The following is a 1,059-nucleotide window of genomic DNA, read 5'->3' as shown; positions in this document are numbered from 1 at the left end:
GTGGAGGCCTGGACGATGACCCGCTTGGGGGATGAGGTCAACGTCCCCTGGGGGACTTTTTTCACAGAGGAGAGCTGCTGGGATTTACTATAACCATAGTTGTGCCCATGGCCCAGCCCCAGTCCATACCCTAACCCTAAGCCCAGTCCTGCTGGGCCATCATAGTTGGACAGGTTGGCACATGACAGAGACTTCTTCACATTCTCACGGTTGAGGTGAAGCACGGGGTCTTTCTGGTAGATGTTGATGTTGTTGTTGTTATTCAGGGGGTCACCAAGCCCCCCTGCACCACCCGAGCCTTTCTTGGAGCTGCCTCTCTTCTTAGTGGAGGCCACCAGCCGTTTCCAGGTCAGTGCCGGGAGGAAGATTGACTGCCCCCGTTTCAGGCCGCGGTCTTTCTGGGTGTTGAGAGAGCGGCTGCTGAGGCTCGGATAGTGGCTGAGGGAGCCCGGCCGGTTGTCATAATAGCCTGATTTACGAGAGCCAGGCGACAGTGATAGTACAGTGCCCATGATGAGTCAGTGGCTCGGAGATTATACTGATGTAAAGGGAGATGTGGAGAGATGTGGCAATAGCTAAGGCACAGCTCCCCCCTCGTTTCTAACTCTCAATGCCCGAAGGATGAAAAAAAGCACCCAATAGGGAAATCGTGGAAAAAGATGAGTGGCACCGACATGTCAAGTAGTTAAGATGGTCTCACTGGATGATGGGCACAATTGTCTGTGGTACCAGTAAGACTATAGTAGTACCTGTAACATAAAAACAAGATGATTTTGAGGGGAGGAATTCAAGCCACAGACACTAAAACCAACACGGGTTATCATAATGAGACAAATGACCTAACGGTGCAGTGCCACACTGGGCTACAGCCTTCTTCATACATATTAGTCTGCAGCGTCGGAGCCTCCATACAACTGATGCACTTATTATTCACGTGTGTCGAAATAAATGCAAGATAATGCAATTACACAAATCTTTCTCATGCCGATGAAATTCCAGGATTTTTTTTTGTTGTTTTTTAAGAGGCTGGATATATTTTTGTTCCATGCGAATACCTAC

General features: G+C 49.1%; 1 protein-coding gene across 1 annotated transcript in view; it reads right to left on the bottom strand.

The window, feature by feature from the left end:
• si:dkeyp-92c9.2 (uncharacterized protein LOC571482 homolog) overlaps positions 1-512 on the bottom strand; it is a 993-nt gene extending 481 nt beyond the window's left edge. The window contains exon 1 of the mRNA XM_056298853.1: positions 1-512. This exon is cut by the window's left edge and continues 481 nt beyond it. Within this exon, the coding sequence (XP_056154828.1) occupies positions 1-512 (512 nt within the window).
• Between the last annotated feature and the right edge of the window lie 547 nt (positions 513-1,059).

Source organism: Lampris incognitus, chromosome 18, assembly GCF_029633865.1.
Source record: "Lampris incognitus isolate fLamInc1 chromosome 18, fLamInc1.hap2, whole genome shotgun sequence".
In the NCBI taxonomy this organism is placed as follows: domain Eukaryota; kingdom Metazoa; phylum Chordata; class Actinopteri; order Lampriformes; family Lampridae; genus Lampris; species Lampris incognitus.
This window is presented reverse-complemented; position numbering and strand designations above follow the sequence as displayed.